General features: G+C 40.5%; 3 protein-coding genes across 3 annotated transcripts; 1 reads left to right on the top strand and 2 right to left on the bottom strand.

Moving 5' to 3' along the window:
• Positions 1 to 3,208: 3,208 nt before the first annotated feature.
• On the top strand, positions 3,209 to 12,165 carry adamts13 (ADAM metallopeptidase with thrombospondin type 1 motif, 13). Its single transcript, XM_037258589.1, has 29 exons — positions 3,209 to 3,390; positions 3,644 to 3,707; positions 3,787 to 3,920; positions 4,068 to 4,151; positions 4,231 to 4,355; positions 4,431 to 4,577; positions 5,055 to 5,189; positions 5,518 to 5,668; positions 5,748 to 5,852; positions 5,933 to 6,084; positions 6,163 to 6,226; positions 6,409 to 6,535; positions 6,598 to 6,746; positions 6,836 to 6,956; positions 7,092 to 7,172; positions 7,251 to 7,432; positions 7,510 to 7,666; positions 8,184 to 8,316; positions 8,390 to 8,569; positions 8,665 to 8,863; positions 8,944 to 9,046; positions 9,119 to 9,248; positions 9,491 to 9,667; positions 9,744 to 9,948; positions 10,255 to 10,582; positions 10,655 to 10,798; positions 10,893 to 11,072; positions 11,497 to 11,672; positions 11,777 to 12,165. Exons 1-29 carry the CDS (start codon positions 3,289 to 3,291, stop codon positions 11,948 to 11,950), a joined length of 4,209 nt encoding a protein of 1,402 aa, XP_037114484.1. The 5' UTR covers positions 3,209 to 3,288; the 3' UTR covers positions 11,951 to 12,165.
• zgc:154046 (uncharacterized protein LOC562075 homolog) lies at positions 12,091 to 20,036 on the bottom strand. The gene is made up of 14 exons (XM_037258590.1): positions 19,886 to 20,036; positions 17,263 to 17,532; positions 16,265 to 16,383; positions 15,739 to 15,792; positions 14,892 to 15,057; positions 14,626 to 14,800; positions 14,352 to 14,530; positions 14,172 to 14,272; positions 13,965 to 14,084; positions 13,733 to 13,855; positions 13,506 to 13,641; positions 13,283 to 13,345; positions 13,072 to 13,209; positions 12,091 to 12,580 (listed from the first exon to the last, which is right to left on the bottom strand). The coding sequence occupies exons 1-14, from the start codon at positions 19,910 to 19,912 to the stop codon at positions 12,365 to 12,367; spliced, it is 1,887 nt and encodes a 628-aa protein (XP_037114485.1). The 5' UTR covers positions 19,913 to 20,036; the 3' UTR covers positions 12,091 to 12,364.
• Positions 20,037 to 20,600: 564 nt separating this feature from the next.
• LOC119126980 (immediate early response gene 5-like protein) lies at positions 20,601 to 21,904 on the bottom strand. Its single transcript, XM_037258591.1, has one exon. The coding sequence runs from the start codon at positions 21,665 to 21,667 to the stop codon at positions 20,669 to 20,671; it is 999 nt and encodes a 332-aa protein (XP_037114486.1). The 5' UTR covers positions 21,668 to 21,904; the 3' UTR covers positions 20,601 to 20,668.
• Positions 21,905 to 23,298: the final 1,394 nt, after the last annotated feature.

Here is a 23,298-nt window from a genome sequence, read left to right on the forward strand (position 1 = left end):
GTATCCAGTTTAAATTCAGACTTTAAAAAAACTGTGGGATAAGGAGGATATTCAAAATGAGGATAACTGTGTGTTACTGACAAGTGATTATCCAGACCACAGCCAGCCCACTTTTTTGACTCTCAATGTATTCTTATATTATTATCGTTTCATTCAATAGAAACTAAGAAAAGAGCCTCTGATTAGTTTATTAAGAGCTGTGTCCCTATACTTTTGATCCCTAATCTAAGTGTACAGTTAATTCTTGCTGCTATTTAGGGTGACGTGAATACATGGAACTAAACTGAATGACACTCCTCTAAACTTGAAAGTCAAGCATTTTTCATGTTTAGCTCATCAAAATGCACTTCCCCCTCAGCAGTGTGCAAAAAAGACTTTCTCCCGGCAGGACAATTTCTACCCACGCATAGGAGGCTTGCGTCCAAATGCCTGGGACTGCACTTATACCTGCAGCGTCTTATTGTAATCAACTGCAGGGAGCAAGGCTGGGGAATTGAGCGTTGGGATGGGTTAGATTAACGAGAGACTCCTCATCTCTCTCATGCTGAGATCAGTGGCATCTCCTCGATTATCATGAATGCGGTTATGCGCATCACGTTATGAAGCAGATATTTAGTCCAATACAATCTGCTTTCGGTAACTGGAAAATTGTTTTAACATGATGAATACTGGAAATATGCCATTTGTGTCACTGATGTAGCAAATAGGATTTATAGTTTGTCATGAATGTTTCTTTTTGTTTACATTCAAAATGATTTCAAAGGATTGCCTGACAGTGTACTGGTGGTTCACTCACTTGACTTCCATGTGGTGGAATTCCAAGCGTAGGCTCAATTCTCACTTTGTGATGGTGTGAATGTGAGTCGAAATGGTTGTCTATATGCATGTGTCGTGTTCCTGTGATTGACTGGCGAGCAGTCCAGGTTGCAGTCTGCCTTTTGCCAAAAGTTAGTTGGGCTAGGCTTCAACTCCCCGCTGACCTGAACAGGACATGTGCTAAGCTGTCAATATATTTATTTTGCGGATAAATAAATGTCAATGTATACCCGACATTTTAAGTACCAAGTACTGTTAAAATGTTGAATGTACCGTACTTGCCTGACGGTTTTGTATTTGCCAGCAAACTAAATACAAAATCATACAAAAGTCATTGTCTGTCTTTTGAATCAAGGACAGTTAAAATAGCTGGGGAATCCACTAGGGGAGCCACTGGAAATTATCACAGTGTGTATTTTCTTTTTTTTTATTGCTGAATTTCGTCACGCTTGGCAAAAGATTGCAGGCAGGAAACTCCTTTATTTTATTTCCGAGAAATTACTGTCAACAAATTTAACCGAGAAAACACAAGAAGGTTGTAAAAACTATCAGCAGTGGGGAATGTTCTTGAGTTCACAGATAAACAAAGCAAGCTTGTGAACATTTATATATTTAGAAAACTTATGTTATGTGGCCTTTTATTAAAGATGCTTCTTTTATTTTTTTCATCTTTGTTTGAAAAAGATACATCACTGTGACACTTTTATAAATAAATGCTTGCCCAACTTTGCAAGAAAAAAAGGCTGCCAGAGATGAAAGATGTGCTAGATTTCACCAGCCTTCGATCAGACTGTTCTGACAAGATAAGAAAATAGCAGGACCAAGCTCAATGATCATTTTAGTGAAGATAGTATGTCACATCCATCTTTTCAAATATGATTTACATTCCAGATAATGAACTTAACACCATTGTAGCAGTAAGGGAAAAAAGTCTGAATAGGAGTCCTCATCATCCTTAGAATATCTAAATATAGTTGAAGTGAACACATTAATTTTTTACAAGCATGACAGATGGAGAAATCAACAGCGAGGAGCAGATGAACGAGAATCCTTTTATGTACACAACAGAGCCACTCTACTTAAAATCATCTCTAAATGAAATACTGAGAGGTTGGACTTTACACTGCAGACTTTTCACCAGCCAACTGTCAGTCCGTGGAGAAGAGAAGTAATAGAGCTCCCCCTTCAATAATTTCAATATCACGTTGTCAAAATTAAGATTTTGCCTTTCCTCAAACTAAGGAGCCTGATATTTTGGACTGCATCAATTCTGTTAAAGGACTTCCTTCGTTCTAACAAACACAATTTTCCTGTGGCATTATCTGTTGCGACCATATGGCTCATGATATATAATTTATTCCATCATAAATATCCAATCCCTCAACAGACATGACCACGGGAGTCCAACAACACTTATCACAGTCGACTACACTTTGTAAATCCAGAATTGAGGTGCAGTAATGTTGGTGTAATGCCTGTCACACAGCTTTTGATTTAGACTGACAATGGCCAGATATCTAGCTCAGTGATGTCACATGGGGCTTCAATCCAAGCTATATGGAAATAAAATCCCACTCAGGATTGTAAAAGCTGAGAGGAACCGGAAAAAAAAGAAGGAATGGGTCAGTCACTCTGCATTTAACATGGAAATTGGAAAAAATGTTCATTTGCACGAAAAAATATGTCCTTTTTTTATCGAGTTTCACTTTTAGCTGGTGTCTTAATACTTCCACATGGTGCATATTACTCAAATTAATCATCATAATCTGAAATGACTATTTTTATTTTCACATTTGACAAGTATTTGCAAACATAACAATTCATTATTATTATTATTAATTATTATCCAGGAGTACTCATTATATACTATACTATACTAGTACTTATACTATTTTTCTGTACTTGTCATTATACACAAAAATGTTTCCATCGTTTAATTTCGTTGCACTGTCACAAAAGCCTTGAAAATTGCCCGGCGTGGTCATGGGTCGTGTAGATACGTACGTATGCTGGATAGATTTTAATCCTCCCTTTTTTTTTTCAGACAATTTTAGGATCGTGTCTGCCCTCTATTGGTAATAATAGATAGCAGCAACATGCGTCTCCAAATTTCTGTTGGAAGTGCTGCCAGCTGTAGGAAAAGAAAGTATTTAAAAGTGCTGTATGTTCTCTCATTAAGACACTAATCAGTCATTCTCCCAATGACAGTATAAATCAAATAAAAGGGGAACGGAATGCTCAGTAGCCAGAAGTGCTGAAATACAAACTACAGTCGCAGTATAAACACACGAGGCAACCAATGAGGGGCCTCTCTGCGGTCCCACACAAGGCAAAAACAGCAAATGAAATGTCTCATCCATCAACTTTGTCCCTGCTGTTTGCATACACACGTTAGTCATTCCCCCTTGCAGGATCCCAACCTGCAGTGTGGGACTATCACTTATTGTCCTATAGTACTAAAGCAGACCAAGTATGTGCTCCGGAAGGGGAGCCAGAATGGTGTTCTTGACTCTGCTCTGTCTGCTGTTACTCCTATCTGGCTTCGGTACTCTAATGAGATATCCATCGGCCGAGGTAAGAGAAACGCTCACTTCGACGTGAGCACTGTGGCTTGTGATTTTACCGCTCTGGGCCTCTGCTAAGTACATTGGACTTTTCAACTTTAAACTGTTTATCATCTGTTAAACACCCACTGCCTGCAGAGTTGGACTTTATTTTTCTGGAACCCTAAAATATGTCAATAAAAAAACGTGTCTTTCACAATTTCAATCGGTAGCTTCCAAAACCTCCGAAATGAACATTTGTTTTTGTTTGTTTTGTTCGGCAGCAGTTTGATTATTCGAGCAGACAAAGAGACGTGGTTTCACATACTCTTTCTCCTGGTGTCTCAGGTATGAGAGCTATGTGAGATGAAAAAAACTGACAACGTTTGGAGCATAAAAAAACTCATGTCATTTATATTATAAACAGTGAAAGGTCGACCTCGTCGGTCAACTCCGATGCCTGATGTCACACATTTGGAACTACTGGTAGTTGTTGGACCTGATGTCCAGCAGGTCCACAAGCAGGATACAGAACGCTACATACTCACCAACCTCAACATTGTAAGTATGAGCAACGAATCTCTAAAATCTCTGTACGTTTTATCAGCTTTGTGTGCATTTCAAAACCTGTAATTTATGTATTTTTGGGAATATTTTTATGAAAAGAATATGCACCTTCTATTCAATCCTTTCTACTGTTCCATACAGGCCTCAGAACTGTTGAGAGACATGACTTTGGGCGCCAACATGAGGGTACACCTAGTTCGCATGATCATCCTGTCAGAACCAGAGGTCAGCAACCCCTTGTAGAAGTCGGACAGATCACAACTTCTCCTGCTTTACAGTATTCCGTTCTTCTGTCCCTTTTCAGTCGGAGATCCAAATGTCAACAAACATCACCTCTTCTCTCCGAAGCGTGTGCGACTGGGGCTCACGGTTAAACCCGTCGAACGACACAGACCCACTGCATGGTGATCTCCTCTTGTACATTACGAGGTTTGTGGTTATAAGGTGTAATGGCTGTGATGGAGAAACAATGTTTTATTTTCACATGACCTTTACTATAAACAGGTATGACTTGGTGTTGCCTGATGGAAACAAGCAGGTCAGAGGAGTTACGCAGCTGGGAGGTGCTTGTTCCAGTGAGTGGAGCTGTGTGATCACAGAGGATACTGGATTTGACCTTGGGATCACCATTGCTCATGAGATTGCACACAGGTACCGCAGAGTCTATCTCACAATTGTATTGTTTCAAGACAACAGGTTGTCCTATGGTGGCAACTATAATGGGAGGTTTCAAGTATAAATCCTCAATAAATATTTCCAGTAGTTAAGCAGTGGCAGAGCTAGGGGGCACTGCTGCCCCCTGAAATATGCTTGGACGTCCCAGGTACCAGACCAGCAATGGCTTTTGGGTATTTTCCCATTTTTACAGGATTTTATTTTCCACAATACCACTAATCCCCTTACTCTATCAGTGTTTTCTAAAAAAAAAAATTCTGGGCTTGCAAAAAAAAGAATATTTGTTTTGAGGACACCCTGAAATATCTTTGACCCCCCCCCCCATTCTAATGACCCTCCCAAGAAAACCTGAGCCTCGCCAGTGCAGTCAAGTATTCTTATAGCATGCAGCGACCCAACTAAAATACCCCGTAAAAAAAGTTGTGAAGTAAGGATTTACATTTTTTTGCTCAGTTTTGGCATCAATCATGATGGTGTGGGGAATACATGCAGTAGGAGTGGCTTCATGATGGCCTCTGACGGGGGCTACAACAGTGTGGATCTTACCTGGTCATCCTGTAGTAGACATCAACTGCTCACTTTTTTCAGGTGAGGCAGCTACGCTTCCAAAACCCACACACGCACACACACACAAATACACGCATGCAAACACAGAGACAGATTATTTCCACTTTATTTTGTGATTATATTCTCAGGAATCTTGAATATCTAAATCTAAACATTTGCCAAATATAATCTTTTTACTCCACATAATCTAACTGTTGACATTTCCTCATGAAACATTTATTATTATGTGGTGATTTATACTCACCTGACTTATATTTTTTCTTTTACCTAATATCCTCTGGGAATCTTTTAGTAACATGTTTTACAGCTCTAAAATTTAAAAGGGTATCACATGCAATTGTGTTCCCAGCAAAGGGAATGGTGAATGTGTAAAAGACCTACCAGCTCTTGAAAGCTCCCTACAAGACTGGAAGCCTGGCCTCTATTATGGGGTTGATGACCAGTGTCGAATAGCTTTTGGAAGTCATGCAAAAAGCTGCTCGTTTACCAATCCAGACATGGTAATATCGAATATCCATACTGTTATAGTTCAATAACCAGTTGACATTTTACAAATATGATTGCTTCTTTTACCATCAGCCAATGTGCAGGGTTCTATCTTGTCACACTAACCCAAATGATGACAGCTCTTGCAAACGTCTTCTAGTACCATTGCTAGATGGGACCCAATGTGGACCTAATCAAGTAATGTAATAAGAGCTTTTGTTGATTTTTGAGCGACATACTGGCATGATTTCCACAAGCTACCCTTCTCTTGTTCACAGTGGTGTTTGAAGGGGCGCTGTGTGTCCCCAGATCAGCTCAGCACCTCTGCAGTGATGCATGGCTCTTGGTCAGGCTGGTCTGGGTTCTCCCCCTGCTCACGAACGTGTGGCGGTGGAGTCACTCACCGCACACGCCAGTGCAACAACCCAAGGTTAACACAAATCATAGTCAATACAAGACAGCATTTTTTAGCCGATTAATGAATAATAGTGATTTTTTTTTCTCCCAGACCTGCTTTTGGTGGAAATGATTGCATGGGGATGGGTATTGAGGCTGAACTTTGCAACCAGCAGGTGAGTTCTCAGTTTGTTTACATAGGGCCTCTATACAGTAGCTCAATGTTGTTTACGCAGTGGAAAATTTGTAAGATTTCTTCCTAGTTTTTGGGTCTGGGTAAATTTCTCATCATTAAATTACCTCATCATTAATGTCACAGCAATCTATTAAAAATAACTTTGCAACTTTGCCATTGCAGCCATGTGAAAATAGCCAGCTAGATTTCATGGCTGAGCAATGTTCCAAAACAGACCTTGATCCGCTTTTCCTTCATCCGGACCAGGCCTCCTTCTACACCTGGATCCCTGCAGTGGGCTTCTCACAAGGTGGGAAATCAAAAGCTACTCCTCCTGTGAAATTAGTTTTGAAATATTCTCACCGTAATCAGGCGATGAGCAATGCAGATACATGTGCCAATCCAAGGGAGAAGCCTTCATTGTGAGCCGTGGATCTCAGTTTGCTGATGGGACACGATGCGAGGCTGATGGCCAACCACCTCCTGGTTCAATAGCTGCTTGTCTGCAAGGGAAATGTCTGGTAGAGATCGTTTGGAGACAAAAGAATACATGTAAAAATATTGCTACATTAAATTTTGTATTTCATTGTAAATATTTACTGCTGATCAGATCTTCGGCTGTGACGGTGTGTTACACTCTGGGAAAGTGAGAGACGTGTGTGGTTTGTGTGGTGGCGAGGGATCTTCCTGCACACTGACCTCTGACTCTTACACTGGAGGTCAGGCAAAAGGTAAGAATAATGCCATATCTATGAACCTCTGAAAAACTCAATTTTCACGTCATTTATTCAAGTTTTACCACATTTTCTTTTAATCTGAACTAATATATTGTCTTCTGTTCATTACTTCCTGTATTTCACCTTCAGAGTACACCACTTTCTTGTCTGTGCCATTAAATGCTACACAGGTTCATATCATAAACAGGGCACCTCTATTCACTCATATGGGTGAGTGATATTTGCTCCGCTTTAGAATCACACAGCGGCAGGATTGCAAATTTCTGTTTTTGCCCTCTGCATCGATAGCTGTCTTATATGGAGACCAATATATTGTCTCTGGAATGGGTGGAATGGCTTTAAATATGACATATCCCTCCCCACTGGATGATAACTGCCTTGAGTACCGCCTCCATCTGACTCCTGACCTCTTGCCTGATATGGAAGAGCTACTGCTGCCTGGACCAGTACAACAGCAGATAAACATTCAGGTCAGGATGTAATAAACATTTTGATTATAAACAAAGGTAAATTAACACCTGTCATTTAAATTGTATTCTTATTGCAGGTTTATCGCAAATATGGAAAAGAATATGGAGAGAAAACAAACCCCAACATTAGATATCAGTTTTACGTTCCAAATGATCGCAGCAACATGACAGAAAAAAAACTTGAAGGATTATGGATCATTACTACAACACCATGTTCTGTTTCCTGTGGATTAGGTATGCCACCGTTTTTATTTATTCAGATGAGTAAGGAAGGATGCGTGAAACTCAATCTGTTGCTAAAATAGTAAACATAAAAACATTGAAATTAAAAGATTACAGCCAAAAACTGGCCATTTAACCATTGCATTCAGTCAATTTAAGCAGTTTTTTTTTATTCATAATACTGCTGTATAGCAATAAGGAACAGAGCAACTTTTATCTGTATGCTTTTTAGAAGTTTAGATATTTTTTCTCAGAAAAATGATTGGTGCATCTGGCATATACTGAATACAAAGAAATAATAAATTGCTCGCTATAAGTGTCAAACATGATAAGTGTATCTGTTCTGTAGCTGTACAATTCATAAAGGCGCTTGTATATGTTTTCATCATTGCATTATTATATATAATTATATATCATTATATGTTTTTTATATTATATGCTTTGGGATAGAAACTTTACAATGCCATTCTATGGAGACAATCTACACTCCAGATTATGCAGCATAGGCTCATGCAGACATTTCTTACAGGTGTGCAGAAGCATCAATATGTATGTGTCGATAAAGAAACTACTAATACACATCTAGAGGAACACTATTGTTATGAGTCTCCTTCACCTCTACCACTGCATAGATCCTGTCAGCTTCCAGCCTGCCCGCCAAGGTCAGTATGCCAAAATTACGACACAGCTGTGTTTTGTCCTGTGCCACTGGTATATTCATACGGCACTTTACAGCTGGATCACGGGAAAGTTTGGATCCTGCAGCACTTCCTGCGGTAGTGGAGAGAGGATACGTTCTGTAACATGTGTTCAGAAACATGGCACTGATGCTGAGAGAGTTCCAGATTCGGAGTGCCCGGCTGATTCAGCTCCGAATGCTGTTGAAAAATGTCATCTTCAACCTTGTCCTGCCAGGTAGTAAGTGCACCCTAACCATCAATTCATTTTGCGGCGACAGATATTGTATATTTGAATTAAAGCAAATAAAACAATGCTATTTGTTTTCTAAGGTGGCATGTGTCAGAGGCAGGGGACTGCTCAGCAGTGTGCGGGCCAGGAGAAGTAAAAAGAAACATATCCTGTGTACGGCAAGAGGACAATGAAGAGGTTGGAGTTGATGACAGATTCTGCTCAAATCAAATAAGACCTCCTGATTCGGTGCCCTGTGTAGTGGACGTCTGTCCAATTGGTTGGGACGTAACGATAGAGGTAAAAAAAAAAAAAAGACATGACCATGTTGTCTTGTTTCAAAGTCTGAAGGGTCTCTTTGGATTGTTTTTCCTGAACAGGATCAGCCTGATTTAAAGTCTGGCTTGATATCACGCTCCAGACAAGCTCCTGTGTTTGTGTGGAGTCCAGTTGTCACTCAGTGCTCCAAGACATGTGGCAATGGTAAGCACACATGTGCAATAACTTCCAAGTCACGTGTGCACATCACTCATTCAAAGTACGTTCCCATTGTAGGATCAATGCAAGTATGGTTCTCCTGTGCGGACCATCACACCAGATGGCTGGTACCTGATTTCCACTGTGACTCTTCAACCAAACCTCCTCCTAAATCCGAGAATTGTCATACACTCCCTTGCCCTCCTATGTAAGACATAAATGTTTGTCTTGCAGAAAATTTGTAGTCTTATGTAAAAACATCATACAGGGTGGTGTGTATTTTTGTTATCTCATATGATGAAGGCATGAGGCTTGAGCCCCGCTGGCCATTTGGGGACCCCCAAAAAGCACAAAATACACAATTAATGATATTGCCAGAGTACTGACTGATTGTGCTAATATAAATTATACTGTATCTTGGAGGAAAAAACAGATATTCTTCTCCACCAGGTGGCGATCTAAGATCGGCATTTGCAGTACAACATGTGGCGGAGGGGTTGCCAACACAGTGCTGTACTGTGCTCAGGAAATCGACGGGGAGGAGAAGGTGCTGGACAATTCTGAGTGCAGTGACTTTCCAAAACCCACAGCAGTGGTGTCATGTAACACCCACAACTGTCCGGCAAGGTGAACTAAACAAACACACAATACCTTTTCCCCCCTGCCTCTGTCATTACAAAAATATTTTTTTGTGTGTGTTCAGGTGGAGGGTTCAGAGTATGTCACCCTGCTCTGTGTCTTGTAATCTGGGTGTAGCTCACAGGAATGTCTCCTGTGTCCAGTTTGTTCAAGGCAAAGAAAGTGTGGTGCTGGATGACAGATGTCATGCATCAGTCAAACCTGCTACCACGGTGCCCTGCCTGGTGCAGGTGTGCACCTTTAGGTGGGAAGCAAAGCCATGGAGCCAGGTACATTCATTCAAATTGAATCCAAACATGAAAATAACACATCTATAGCTTGAAATCAACAATAACATCTATCAATGCCGGAATTATCCATCCATCTATTGTTTTTACCACTTGGCCCCATTAAGGTTAAAGGTGAACTGGAGCCTATAGCTGAACTGGAGCCTGTAGCTGACTTAGAGCAATACTAGTCAGGTCAACATGTAGAATAAATTATGACAACAAAAATACAAGATATGAGTGGTTATTTACAGATTGTGCATACTGTGAATATGGAATATATAATTGTATTGCTATTTCTTTTTGAAGTGTTCAGTGTCCTGTGGCTATGGCATTCAGTCCAGGACAGTGTCATGCATGGGCCCGTCTCAGCCGGAACCCCTCAGCCCACTTTTATGCATGCACATGCCCAAGCCCATTACCATCCAGGGCTGCAGCAAGGATATCTGCACGCATGTGCCACCTACCTCAATAGTCACTCCAGCTATGCATCCTGCATTCGAGGAGGATTCTCGCCTGTCTCATACTCCATATAGAATAACAAAACAGTACCGTATGGGCAATCTTCCTCTAAGTCTACCCTGGACAGTCACCATGTTGCAGTCCACCGCAACCACTGGTCCTTCAACTAAACCCAGTAATTTGTTTAAATCACGCTTTTTAATGAAGAACTAAAGAGTTTACTATTAGTGTGTTTGCTCATTACCAGATGCCTGTGGAGAGCTGCTCCTCGAAGAAACAGGTAGAGTTGACCTGCGCAATATTATTGGTCCCTGCATGGTGGCCATTGGCCGACCGCTGGATGAGGTCATTCACATCAAAGTCGAGTCAAGTTCCTTAAATTGCAGAAAGAGTGAGCATTACCCAGCATGTACACATAGTTTAACTACATATGCCGCATTTTGAGAAAAAAAAACTAAAATAATTGATTGGATGTGTCCCCACAGGTGAATATGCTTTGTTTTTTGACCGACTGGCACTCGTGAGGAAGTGCGACCAGGCGGCTGGTAGCTCACTGACCACCAGAACCAACGTCCTTCTCGTGCGGCAGAATTTGCTCACTTCGGGGAATGGCATTGTGTTCACCTACAGCTCACAGAGAAACATGAAAAAGAGCCACCGTCAAAGTAGTAGTCACATCACACACACAAATACACACAATCTGGCATGATCACAAAATGGGATTATTTAGTTTTTTAAAATATCTTGCGGCATAGAAATCTCTCTTTTTGGCTAATTTTATACAGATTCATTTTTAACAGTAAGCAATTCATTTTATGCCCAATTATTTTCTGTATGTGAATCATTGCATGAATATTAATACGAATTACGATACTTTTATATCAATCATTGTTCAGTTAATACCCATCTCTCGAAAAAGATTTTTTTTTTAAAGACGTGAGGGTAATCACGGTGCAGTTTAACTTCCTTTTAAACAAAACACAAACTAAATTGCCAGTACTTGTTTTAACATCACAGGTTACAAAACTAACCAGGAGATGCTTGTATCTATGTATTTCTCACAAATGAAATGTTTGGTTTTCTCCAAAGATTGTGACAAGCAGCTGTTTTCCTCCAGCGGGGTATTTGAGAATCCAATAACTTCTGATACTAACCATACCTGTCGGGTGCTTATCAATGCCCCTCCCTCAGTGAAGATAAGAATCCAAGCAGTGCACATAGGATTGGAACTCAATGCCACAAATTCACAGTCTTCATACATTATGGTGGGCACTTCAGCTAGTATATTGCATTTAATACTGTGCAAGGAATAATGGTAATATTTGGGCATGTGTGGTATTCCCTGCAACCTGTCTTGCATGTTGCTCAGATCCGGGACTTGGATATGCTGAAGACCAATGTATTTAAAGGCTCACAGCTGTTTCAATGGCACTCCTCTGGAAATATGGCCGAGGTTGAATTCCATGGAGATTACCTGCACACCCCGGGAAGCTTCAGAGCGGAATATTCCTTTGTACAACGAGGAACTTTTTCGGCTTCTTAATGAATAGAATTATTTTTCTTTTTTACAAGATATTTCGGATATAGCCAATGTACCGTAATTGTTGTTGTGAAACAAGTAAATATGAGCAAGCATTCAGAATGTTAGCGTTAAGATTTTAAATTTAAAAAGTACAGGTGCAATTTCAGTTCATAATGTTTATATATATATATATAGACATTCAACACCATGTAACAAAATATATCATTTTTATCAGAGAGACTTGTGTTTTGTTTCAATAGTCATCCTCAAGAGTCCTGCCTCACACGTCTCAGAAACTTTACAAACAATAAGTTGCCCTGCCAGACTTTTGGGTGCATTGCGGCTCCTTATCATTGAGCGCCGGTTGATTTGCAGCTTGCACACAGCCCGGTACCCCCCCCCCCCCCTAAAAACACTCCAGGCTTGTTTCTGGGTTCACTGCTTGGCTGTAGCCGTGTCCTCCAGCAAAGCTCTCATGTCCAACAGAGCATCATTTACAGTCTGTGCATACTTGGCTGCATTTGTCTCTTCACAGCTGTTGAAAGCTGTGATCGCAATGTTGATGTGCTCAGCCGTGGGATTGTAACACACTCCATAGCCATCTGGCACCATTGGACCAAAGCACATCACGCAGTCGGTCTTGGAACCAACCTGGAACCAGCAGACATGGTGAGGACGATGGCTCATGCACAAGTAAACAAATGAGATGCGAACCCAAAAAAAATTAAATATATGTTATTTAAGGACTCTTAAAACTATTTCAACTTCAATCAATCAAACTTCTATCAACAGAACAGCATTCAATTGCTGCTTGTATCCCTCCGAAGGACACATTTTTATTTGGATCAAGTTAAATTTTGCTGTGTTTAAAACAGTACTATAGAGGTCAAGATGGAATGAAAAAAAATATTTTTTTTATCTTTTCAATAATGGGCATGCAGTTATGCCTTAGTTGATTTGTTCTTATTATAGCAACGCAGGGATGATTACACTAAATTAAATGTATCATTAATACAGCAATGCTACATAAAAAAAATATTTCACTAGGAGCAGTAAGCAGAATAGCAGATTTAAAAATACAGTATATATCAACTGTGCATTACTGTTTTCTGGCTTTCTATACTGTGTCTAGATAACCATACCTGGCTAGTTAGGAGATTGTAATGGTGAGCCACAGCAAAAGATGTGTCCATAAATATCTCAGGCATTGATGTGAGATCTTCAATGCTCTGCAACCTCAGTCCTAGAAGATGTCTGTCAATGGCTTGTCCATGAATGGCCTTAAAAGAAAATACATTGTTGCTTAAGATCCAAACTGATATGAAGTCTGAGATTCCAATCTTGAGTTCTCACATTGTATGTGTTCTCCTCATGTCTCTGAGCAGCCTTCTGCAATAGTGCTAATCTCTCTGCGTTCTGTAGGCAAGAGTCAGATCATATAAACATGGAAAAAAATTAAGTCAACAAGTCTGAATATTCTCATGCATCCGCGTCATTTTAATATCAGGACACAGAATAGATTGTCTACCAGAATTGTGATTCAGGGGCCTGAGTATATTTCAACAAACAACCACACCTGTTTAGTTGGGTCCTGCATTGCTTGGACAAATTCCAAAGACTCCTTCGTCGTTACACGTATCACATCTGTCCTTCCGCATTTAAACATTCGTAATGATGCACTCTCATATGTGGCGCAACATGTGTTATACAACCTGAAATGCAACAATTAGACAAATTGGTCATGCATACACTCCATCAATGTGCACCATCTAGTATTTAAAGTCAATGGGGCTTTTTTTTTACCTGAAATAGGCAAGCTGGAAAGCCATTTGAATGAAAGCATCTGGACTCAGATTGTGTTGCTTTGGCACATTTTTTCCAAAATTAGAGAATATAAGAACATTCACATCCAGGTCGTGTACCATTCTGGCAATGCAAAAAAAACAAAACAAGACGTTGCATGAAATCTTTAACTGTAACAAGTAGAGGTGGTTATTATACTTTCAATCACACACACAGGCTCACATGTACGTACATGTTCATATTTTGTTTGGCTTTTTCAATGTCTCTCTTGACTTCGGGTGTAATATTAAAACGCAGTTTCTGAGGCATTGTTAGAGGAACCATGGGGGAACGGACTATTTCTGTCTTTTGCCTGTGAAAAAAAAAAGATTATCAATCATCTACAGTCCATTTAAAAATAATCAAAATGTTTATCCAAGCACAATAGAAGTAACCTTACATATATTTAACAACATAATCAATGAGAAACACAATGGGCGGGCCCTCTGAAGCTGCATGTTCGTACACCAGTCCACAGGTACCGTCTTCACCAACGATAAACTGTGGATGGTTCATACAGAATTGTAATTCTCAGTCATCTGCATATTTTTATCTTCTAAGGAGGTAGGCATTCACTCACCTGTAACGTCTTGTCAAACCAGCGGTTGCCACTGTTCCAGCGAGCCCCACCCCCATGCAGCATCTGTGCAGCTACGCGGCTCTTGTACAGCTCGTCTGACACACGAGGCATCGGAGCATCCAGGCATACAGTGAAAATACTTTTTTGGATGGCACGGACTGACTCTTTATTTGTCTTATCTGCAGAGTGAAGAAAAAACCCCATAAAAGTCACTTTATGCTAAAATCTGAGAACAATTTAGAAGTGGACTGAAGACTATTTTGTGTCACCATACCCTTAATGAGATTATTATACGCTTTTCCCCACGTGTTACGGTGCTGTGACGTCAGGATACCAACAGGCTCCTTGTTGGTCTGTAAAGAGGTATTCCAAATTTTTTCCAGTTGCATGTAGATTTGATCCACTGTCAGCGGGGTTCTGTCGCTGTTGTATACATCCAAGACAAAAAACTGCAAGGGAAAACGGGCAGGATCATTTCACTCTGTTATGGGCTGTGCAACGGATGTATGAGAAGAACAACAGTGCCATCTAGAGTAGTACCTGGAAGTTATGCACTACAGTGATGTGAGTGGGGGGTGTTTTGCCCATCGCGTGATTCACAACAGTGTCTCTCTTTGGTCCGGGGATACGGCAAGATGACAGGATCTGGTAATACTGGTCCATACAAAGAGGCTTCTTGCTCAGGTACTCTACTGGCAGGGTGTCACTGTGATACATCAGAAAATTATTTTGCATGATGATCCACATTGATACAGTGGGACCTTGGAGGCTAAACACAATTTATCATGGTTGACCTAAGATTTTTTGGGATTTTAGAAATATTGGAAGTGTTTTAATTTGATCTGAGCCTAAACTGTTGACATAACATTTCAAAATGAGAATTTGATTCAGAATACTTCAAGAAGAAGCAAATACACATTTTACATTGTAACTGTACAGCCACTTAACTTTCACTGATTTAAGAGTATAAAAACAAGTCAACCATTTTTAATCTTAGCCTAAGTAGAAACAGTAAACCACTGGTTGTCAAAGGCATCAGACTCGAATGAATCATGTTTTTAACATTCTATAAATTTATGTATGGTGTGATTTATGTTAAAAGATAAAAGCAACACAATGTGTTTCAACTTTGTTAATATGTGAAGATTCATATAGGTAAACTAGATCATTACTGCATGGAATGTGAATCTCTGCTGACTCTTGTCTAAACATCCCATATTGAAGGTGGTGATTTTTTTTGTGTGTGTCGTACTAGAGCAAAACATGCATATGTAATGCAATGCTCACTGAACTCAAGTCTTAGTGTGATACGCTTACATTAAGCATGACTTCCGAATTGGACTTTAGTTTAGAGGTTCCATTGTACTTTTTGTCTGGTCAAACTCACCTGTCGATCATTTTTTTAAACTCCAACACTCCTGCAATCAATTTAGCTGCAAACCTGCAGAGGAGATGTCACTGTGTTATTGATACAAAAGTATAAATAATGTAATAAAAGGAAAGTATAAATAATAATTTGATTAGATGTCTAACTAAATAGTACAAAAGTGCTATATTGAATGAAAAAAAATGCACTGCTGAAGCATATACACTATTGGCTCCTGTAAAATGTGGCTGTCATGTTCACTGCATATCCCGTGGGTCACAGCAGTCAAAAACAGCTGCGCAATCCTGGGGACGGCCTGCTTTAAATAGCCAGCATGGCGAAGAAAGCATGGGTAAAGGTCGGTTTGAAACGTCAGTTGCATGCATACTTGTTTACACTAAACTAACATAGTTAATCTCAAAATATTTATTGTCTATAAAAGTTCATATCTGATAGGGTGCAGGAAGAGCGTGACAAAGCAGGGCATTTGATAGTATTGGACACTTGGGTTTCCAAAGGTGGAAAAGGTTTGTGTGTGGTGGCTCACCTCATCTGTCCTTGGCGATCTTGGAAGTGCATGCGTGGCAGAACCACACCGGGGCTGGTGTAGACAGCCACCGGCATCCGACAGTCTAAATAGGCTGATTGCATCCACCATTCCGATAGCTATAAAATAAAAAGCCAAGAGGGCCACAAAGAATTAGATTACAAAAGTTGTCATTGCTGATATACACCAAATGATTAGTGGAGTGAAGTAACAAAGTACAAATACACTTTGACAGGTAATTGACAGTCAAATTTTACTATTCACAATCTGTACTTCTACTTAAAGGGAAGTCAACTTCAAAATGTTCAAAATTTCATGAGTGGAATATGAATTAAACAGACAAAATACACCTGTTCATTTTTTTGCCACAGTTGCCAGATCTCACGGCTCACCAGTTTTCTAAACCTGAGACGTGATTGGTTGTGAACTGAGACCTGGTAACTGTGATGTCATTTTTAGTCGACAGCAAGTGGCAAAATGGCCACCCCATGAGATGGATAAAAACAGCTGCTTTTGCTGCCTAATATTCCATAAACACAATATTAATCAGAAGTGGCGACACATAACATATGACTGTATACTGGTTCTTAACCTGGGTTCGATCGAACCCTAGGGTTTCGGTGAGTCGGTCTCAGGGGTTCGGCAGAGCCTCCACTGCAGAGGTCGGAACACACTTGATTTATTGTGTAAATTGGTGATGACCGATATCTGAACTGGTCTTGCAAAGGCAGCAGCAGAAGTCGTTTTGCTCTTTGAACAAGAAGTCGTTTTGTTTTTTGAACAAGGTGACGTTCATGCACGGCTCATTTTGTGCACCAGTAAAAAACATCTATGTCTTGAATTTGAAAGAAATTATTTTATTTTTCATTAAAGAGGGGTTCGGTGAATGCACATATAAAACTGGTGGTGTTCGTTACTTCCAACAAGGTTAAGAATCACTGCTGTAGATATTGTAAATGCTTTTACCACCTCAGCAAATGATAAAGGCAAACATTTACCCAGTTATCTGTCTTTCGTGCCCGTCGCTCAAGACGTTTCTGCAGGCGGTCTCCCACACCACCTTTGAGGAACTCCTCCACTAGCTGCCGTGTGTGTTCAAGCTCCTCTTCACTGACGATAGGTTCCAGTGCAGCCAGGTAGTGATCACACGTCTGCTTCAAGGGTGGCACAGGCAACTTAGGTAAACCCTCCTGGTGAACCAGAGACCTCTCCTGGATGTGTGTAACTGGCCTCAGTATTCGGCATGGCTTCACCACGCCAGGCCGCAGCTGTAGAGGGCATTTTTAGATTAGAATCAGAAAGATTTCTGACAAATGAGAACAATCCTAACTTGGATAATCTACATTCAACTGGTACTTTGTTGGGCCATGGCCCTCCACAAAGCTGTGCAGAATAGATTTCGCACAGTCCTGCTAACAAACAGATGGACTATTATGACTATTGAGCACTTGTGTCGAGTCACCCACGTGCCCAACGATGATTTGGATAAGCACCGAATTGCCCAACAAATCTGACATTAGATGGTCATTAATCAATATGTCATCATGTTGTCAAAGATTAACAGAATGTAACACAAGACTTGGATAGCAAACAGAGAAAGAATAGTGAGGAGCTTGTTTAGGACTGCGAACATCATTTCAAAGGGTTTACAAATAACATTCATTCCAGTAGGTTTGTGAAAACTGACACCAAAACAACAAAGCAACAAAGCAAATATGTTATTGCACCATGTTCACTTAAAATAGAAGGTTGCCATGGTTGAACCTTTGGAATGGTGAAACAAACACATAATGTGTCCGTCTCTCCGTTTCTCCCTGCTTGTGTCAGAAGAGCTAAAATCCCTCTTTTTCCCTGGATCCCTGCTCTGTAGCCGGCTAGCGGGGCAATGAAGTCAGCTAGTCTGCTACAAAGCTGTGGGCATAGGAATTCAGCAACTTTCGAGCCAGAGGGACATAGTATATCCTCATCTTGCAATTAGTAGTATGTTTGTCATTTTCATGATTAGTTGTATTTTGTGTTTTCATTACCTCAATTTTGCTACATCTGCAGCACAGTAAGTGACAATAAAGCATTTCTATTACATTTTATTCACTGTTTCTTGTTGTAGTGGTTATGCGCTCGATAAACAAAGCTGAGTTGAGCGCGAAAAAGGAAGCCGTGCAAGTCTGTACACAAACCTGCCTGTACTGTGTAACAGCAAATAGGGTGCTTTGATCGCTTCGCCAACACTTGGATAACTGGAGCAATTAGAAAGGTAATACTTCATTCACGGTAACTTGATGCCTCTCCAGGAGACATGTTATAAAGCTGTAAGACTCTATCAATGTTCTCACTATGCATTTGACTAGTGACTGAAAGGTAGCACGTCGTTGTACCCCAAATGCGGAAACAGTGCATGATGCGTCCATTTTAAACATGTGCAGACACACCAGGGATTGCGGTCAGGGTAGGTAAGTGAGACATTTCTGCATGAGTACAAAAAAGAGAGAAAAAAAAGAAAGGAAATAACTCGCAATGATTACATTAAATTATGTTCTATATCTTATTTCAATGATCTGTGCGTTCTACTGATTTTGAAGCATTGCCTCCAGTTACCACACACAAACATTTGATCTCACATGTACGTTCAAGTCTGTGAGAGAGAGAGAGAGAGAGAGAGAGAGAGAGAGAGAGAGAGAGAGAGAGAGAGAGAGAGAGAGAGAGAGAGAGAGAGAGAGTGCAAGCAATCTGAAAACAACAACCCATTAAATTGACCTTATGTTAAATATTATTTTGTTTTTCTTGCTATAACATTGTTGAAAAAATGTGGAATTGATCAAGAAATCATTAAAAGATTTGAAAACAAATCTTGAAAAAAAAATATCTGACTTTAAACATGTTTCATTGAAAGTCAAAAATAAAATACAGGCTCATCTTTTATTTTGAGTACATATCCGACTCCAGATGGTACCTCACCGGTCATGAACCTTACTCAGACCAATGACCCATTTCATTTTGACCAATGACCCATTCCATATCTATTTAGGAATTAACTAATAATAATAATAATAATGATAATAATAATAATAAGTAGAAGAAGAAGAAACATGATATATGAAATATGAATGTTGCCCGTCTTGTTTACCACAAGTGTGTTTATTCAAAAACATCCGGTTAATATTTTCAAAATATAATAATTAGAAAAAAGATAACCGTACTGGTTGCGTCAGCAGTGCTTAAAGCTCCAAATAAACGACAGTGTGTTTCAATAAAACACGCGTTTATATATAAATGCAAAACTTTTAAACGTCAGGTAGTGCGATATTAGGTCACTGAGAAGGCTGCACAAGCATAAGTAAGCTAACGTAATGACGCACGCCAGCCTGCTAAAAAGCAGGCTAGTCTTGTGAATGACGACACTGACGCATTTATTTTTATTTTCATTGCATCTTGGCAAATAAAAATCTATGGAAGAGAGACGAGAAAAATAGAAGGTATAGTGTCGAAACAGTTTTGCAGTCCGAAGCAGGTTGCGCCCCACCCCCTGTCAAACCGTCCCGGTGCAGTCAAAGTAAACACACGTTATTGTCCGTACCTTTGGATTACGCAAGCGCTTGCAAAATAAACTCACTATACACTCACCACGGTTCTGACAAAAACGGCCAACATCCCGTCAGATCGACGCACCGATGTCTTTAAAGATGTCAAACCTTCGAGCGGTCATGTCTCTCTCAAGGACGAGCTCAGCGTCTATTCTGAGCCGCCCGCCCCCCTTGGACCCAACGCGCAAAGGCAACTGCGAGCCCTTTAAATATCTGCTTTTCAACTTTGATGCAGACGCAATCTATACCAAATATTGTTAACCAAATAAACTCAGCCCCCAATAACTACATTATAATATCAATTCTTAATTGGCCGCGTCGAAGCTTTATAATACTGTTTGTTTGATACACTGGTCATGGATAATGCTGAACGTTTTATGCAATTTCATTAATGTAAACATAACTGTGCTTTAAACAGACAGAATGCCCACGGATACATATTAGTGAATATTTATAAAATAACACGGCCTGTGGTTCGTGAGCATGCACATCTCCATATTGGCCACATGGTGGAGCTCTTCCAGCGTCGCTGCAAAGATCCCGCATTAAACCACCCAGCCAGTAAACAATCCAAAGACTTTGCAACTACAAGAACGCACCAGCAAATACAGATCATATGCATTTAATAAATGCATATTGTCAATGTTTCCTGGTATCAAAATGCCATTTATACACCTGGCAGTTTGCCTTTTTGTACATGAATTTATTTGCATGTGAAAGGGATGTGACATCGTTCAATAAGAGCAGAGAGAAGCTTTTCAGTGGTGACATATTTTATTAGAAAGCAATGAAATAAACGGTACAAAGCTAACAATGATACAAATCAAAATGCTTCGATTGCTCGCGTCCAACCACTGCCTGTTAACAATGTGTGTTTTAAAGTAATAGTTTGCGAGGCAAATATTTGCTCGAGGTCCGTGTGCTGCCAACTCACAAACTCAGATAGTCCACCTGAACCCAACACCGAGATCAGGTTGGAGATGTTCGTGGAGTCCAAGGCTTCTGAGTCTGAATGTGTATCTTCATCAGTCCTTGGCCGTTTACACGGCAGCGGCCCAAAGTCAGACAAATAGAACTCTGGCTCAACAATATGATAACTTGTGTCCATCCGTCTCTTTTTGGCGTAGCACTGCGTGCTCTGAGACGGTTTTGGCTGCGCGCAACAGTCCGAGTGGAAGTATCCGTTGGTGACAGTCGTCACAACATGCGTGTCCAAGTCCAGGACAGTCTTGTGGTTAACTTGCGTGCTCGGGGCGTGTGACTCCCAGGCGGGTTTGTCCGCACAAGTCCAAAAGCTTTCCGCCACCATGAGGTCAGAGTCACCTGGAGGAACCATTGCGCACGCCGATGCGTCTTGGTGCGCCACCTCCGCCGACTGGCAGCTGGAGTGGTGCTGGGGCGCTCCGCAGTGCCAAGTGTCAGAGTCCACCCCGCCAAAGTTGCAGTAGAAGTCATTGGCCAACTCCGTAAAGCTCCCGGTCAATTCAAGGTATTCTTGCGTCTCTCGGGCTGCAGCGACATCCTCGTACTGCTGCGTCCTTGGCGTCGGCGACAAGTTCTTGCTCATATAAATCTGCCTCGCGTTTCTCAGCACGTAGGTTACCAGCAAGTTCTTGTGGAGCTTGATGCCTCCTCGCTGCGTCCTGGAGCTCTGGATTTTCCTCAAAGAAATGGAGATCAGATTCTGTGCGTCAAAAGCACACTCCATCCTCGACAGGACCACTCTTCTCCTCCAGTCTTTCAAATCCTTTGCCTTTTGAACAGAAGGAATGGCAAGGTTTCTAGTTGAGACTCCTGTTTGGTTCGAGTAGACCATGTACATGGCGCTCCATGTCTACTCAGTAAGGGCATGGGTTTGCAACTCTCATATTTCCTTGCCACGCCCTCGCACAGGAGCTGTCCAATGGGAGGGAGGTGGTGCTTCTGTTATACGCAAATATCACTCCATGCCTCATTCAAATGCACATATAAGCAAGGCCATGCTGCATTTCACTAAATGTGTTCCGGGCTTTTTGAATCTTTGTGCGGCAACAGTCACCTGACTTTAGTGGTCACAGAATACAACAGGATGCATAGAGCCAAACACATAGAGAACTTACTGTTTGAAGGGAGGACTGGAGTGGTACATTTTAATGTATATTGCGGAGCAGACTCGTGCATTGGATAATGCAGTAACACGGAATAATCAGTACAACAGAATATTTTTAGCGGACTGAAAACAACATCTCACAAGTAGAAAAGAGTCAAATCTAATATAAAGAAAATATGTGGATATCATAGAAACAACACATGCTTACATTGGCTATGAAGTGTGAATTTACCGTACAATAATGTATGATATATACATTTAAAAGAGGCTTCATTAGGTCCACTTTCATAAAACAGAATAAGGCCTTTATAAGGTAATAGTCACAATTGATTTGACAATTTCCTGGGATTATTTACCAATAAACGTCTTATTGTCTGTCATTGATGTACTGTAAATTCCCCTGAATAATTTGCTCCACTCATGTAGCGGAGGAGAAAGAAAAAAATCTGAATTTAAAAAACACCTCTCCATAGGATTCAGTGCAGTTGTACATAAAGCACTGTAAACCACATTGTGGACTAATAGGTTGGACTACTTAAATAGCAGATGTGTCAAGTAAATTATATACTTAGTAAATAGCATTGACTATATTGAACAATACAAGTATAATAGTTGGAGTACTGGAGCAGAATACGGCAGAATGCAGTGCAGATTTACCTAATACAGAATAAAGAGAGTCTGGTTCAGATCACGCCCATTACTAACGCAGACTATATGCTTCTGGCTGGAGAGATACCTCTCTACTTCCCAAGAAAAACAACAGAGGTGCCCTTGAGCAGGGTACTGAACCCGTAACTGCTTGGGCCACTCGTTATGCATGTCCATTAGACCTCGATCGTGCGCGTGTTTATTTCTAGCAAATGCACGTGTCGCATTATCAGGATGAAAAAACATTCAATGTTTTCTCTTGGGGATATTACAACAGTGTTGCCTTAATGTATTAGTAAACCATTAATGTATTAGCAACTCATTAGTGCAACACTCTTGCTATGATTACATTTTAATTTGATAGTCTTAATAGAAAAGTGGTTACATAGTAATGCAATGGCATAGCATAGCATAGCAAATACTGTGTAGTGGTAATGCAGAGTATATACAGGGAATTAGATCTGTTAATTTGTTGAGTTTCCAGAAATGGCAAACGTTAAAAGATATATTTTTAATGATCTTGATACTGCAGCGCATCACACTGAGAACTTTTATTTAGCAAAATGAGAGGAGAAACATTTCTGATGCAGCTGTTAACATGAGTGTTAAGACAGGCTTTAGTAAATTACACAGTAAACCATGAGTGTACAGTCTGAAGCTGTCAATGATGTCATTAGGACTGCCTCTGATAATAGAAACCTTGTAACAGAATTCAG

This window comes from Syngnathus acus, chromosome 9 (assembly GCF_901709675.1).
Source record: "Syngnathus acus chromosome 9, fSynAcu1.2, whole genome shotgun sequence".
Taxonomy (NCBI): Eukaryota; Metazoa; Chordata; class Actinopteri; order Syngnathiformes; family Syngnathidae; genus Syngnathus; species Syngnathus acus.

Coding starts and splice junctions, on each gene's coding strand:
- adamts13 (XM_037258589.1), top strand. CDS start 3,289: ATGTGCTCCGGAAGGGGAGCCAGAATGGTGTTCTTGACTCTGCTCTGT. Junction 8,570..8,664: donor CTTCAACCTTGTCCTGCCAG/GTAGTAAGTGCA, acceptor TTGTTTTCTAAG/GTGGCATGTGTCAGAGGCAG. Junction 8,864..8,943: donor GTTGGGACGTAACGATAGAG/GTAAAAAAAAAA, acceptor TTTCCTGAACAG/GATCAGCCTGATTTAAAGTC.
- zgc:154046 (XM_037258590.1), bottom strand. CDS start 19,912: ATGTTGGCCGTTTTTGTCAGAACCGTG. Junction 14,531..14,625: donor GTATAATAATCTCATTAAGG/GTATGGTGACAC, acceptor TTCACTCTGCAG/ATAAGACAAATAAAGAGTCA. Junction 14,273..14,351: donor GGTTTGACAAGACGTTACAG/GTGAGTGAATGC, acceptor AACCATCCACAG/TTTATCGTTGGTGAAGACGG.
- LOC119126980 (XM_037258591.1), bottom strand. CDS start 21,667: ATGTACATGGTCTACTCGAACCAAACAGGAGTCTCAACTAGAAACCTT.